The sequence below is a fragment of the Ursus maritimus genome, unplaced genomic scaffold (assembly GCF_017311325.1).
Source record: "Ursus maritimus isolate PB19 unplaced genomic scaffold, ASM1731132v1 scaffold_23, whole genome shotgun sequence".
NCBI classification, from domain to species: domain Eukaryota; kingdom Metazoa; phylum Chordata; class Mammalia; order Carnivora; family Ursidae; genus Ursus; species Ursus maritimus.
Window position 1 is genome coordinate 34,910,267 of NW_024424786.1, and position 2,051 is coordinate 34,912,317.

Below are 2,051 nucleotides of genomic sequence, written 5' to 3' on the forward strand. Positions count from 1 at the left end.
ATTTTTAAGTAGTATGAAAATTGGTAATAATATTGGAAGAAATTGAAAAATACTTTTAGCCTTTTTCTGTTTTCTCATATCCTGCCTGTTTTTTACCTTATGAAATTGTAATATGAGCATGTTAGTTCTATGTAATGACTCAGTTAAGAGAGAAATATTAATTCACTTGAGATGCTATATGTATGTCTCTCCCAGGAAAATGAGCCTCCAAAATTAGATCCTTTCATTTAATAGTATATTATTTTCATTCTGAAGTTAGGACTCTCAGAATTCAACTAAAGGGGTGAAAAATATTGGACATAAATTTCTATCTAATACATAACTAAACATTTAAATTATTATTATTAAAAACCAGCAACATTCCATTTATTTCTGAGAAATTTCCTACTCCAGTGTGTATGTATCCTCATGGGCACATGCAGGCACTTCTGTTCATGGCCTCATGTGCGCCCCCATTTTATGTGTCTCTGCGTTGATGTGGTAGAAAAGAAATGCATGTCGAAGAAGTGAATAAACCCATATCTTGAGTAAAATTTGGACAATTAAGCCCAAGACATCTTAGCCATTCTTGTTCAGGTTTATATTTCTACACATAATGTTTGCTTTTTTTCAGGACAAGAGACTTCTGGATAAGTTAGCATACCACTTCGGGAGCTTAATTTCACTATGACCTTATTGTAACTAGATTAGTGCACACTGTACAATGTTAAAATCAGAATCCTAGAGACAATTTTGACTCTAAAACAGTCTTCATGAATGCATTCTTGACCTCCTTGTTCCTCAGGCTGTAGACCACAGGGTTCAGCATGGGGATGACCATAGCGTAGAACACAGATGCCATTTTGTCTGTGTCCATGGAGTGGCTGGAGCTGGGCTGCACATACATGAAGATGAGTGTCCCATAGAAGATGGACACTGCAGTGAGGTGGGACGCACAGGTGGACAAAGCCTTCTGATATCCTTCAGCTGAGTTCATCTGCAGGATGGTGATAAATATGAATATGTAGGAAATCAAGATAATCAGGAGAGCAAAAAAGATGTTGAAACTCACTACGTAAACAAGAACCAGCTCACTGACATGTCTATCAGAGCAGGAAAGAACCATGACTGCTGGAACATCACAGAAAAAGTGATGGATTACGTTGTTCATACAGAAAGAGAGACTAAATGTGTCTCCAGTATGGATAGAGGCATTCAGGAAACCACAGATGTAGGAGCCCACAGCCAGACAAGCACACACACCTGTCGTCATGGTGCTGGTGTAATGGAGGGGTTTGCACACTGCTACATAGCGGTCATAGGCCATCGAGGCCAAGAGATAATTTTCCACAGTGGCGAAGGCCGCAAAAAAGAACATCTGGGCAGCACATGCATTGTAGGAGATGACCTTGTCTCCTATAAGTAATCCAGCCATGACCTTGGGAGTGACAGCTGTGGAGTAACCGAAGTCCACCAGAGACAGGTTACTGAGGAAAAAGTACATGGGCGTGTGGAGACGGGAGTCCAGCAGGATCAGCACGGTGATCCCCAAATTTCCAACCAGAGTGATGACGTAGATGAGGGTGAACATCATGAAGAGGGGAAGCTGCAGTTCCGGGTCAGTGGTTAGTCCCAGCAGGATGAACTGTGCCACTTCCGTCCTGTTATCCATCAACATGAGAACCACAAATGCTCTGTGGCTACAAGAAGGGAGAAATGGGTGATAAACAAAAAAATTTATATTAACAAGTGTACCTACAGTATGTGTTATTTCATTAGAGCAATAACTTGTATTTCAAGATTCTCCAGATAACACATTAGTTTGACATCAAAAGTTAGTGTAAAAGTGATATATGTATATTACAGACTGTTGACTCCGAAATGTGGAGCATCTCCTCAATCTAAAATTTCATAAATTTGTAAACTGAGATGTAGAAAATTAACTAACTTGATCAGGATGGCTTGTCCAGAATGAATACATCTGGCAGGTCACTTTTCCCAAGCCTAGTGAAAGCAGGTACTTGCCAGGGACTGCTGTAGACACTGGGGGTATACAGACAGTCCCCAACCTA

At 40.4% G+C, this 2,051-nt stretch overlaps 1 protein-coding gene across 1 annotated transcript; it reads right to left on the reverse strand.

The window, feature by feature from the left end:
• Positions 1 to 712: 712 nt before the first annotated feature.
• LOC103666132 (olfactory receptor 5B3-like) lies at positions 713 to 1,654 on the reverse strand. The gene has a single exon (XM_008694161.2). It carries the CDS (start codon positions 1,649 to 1,651, stop codon positions 713 to 715), a length of 939 nt encoding a protein of 312 aa, XP_008692383.2. The 5' UTR covers positions 1,652 to 1,654.
• Positions 1,655 to 2,051: the final 397 nt, after the last annotated feature.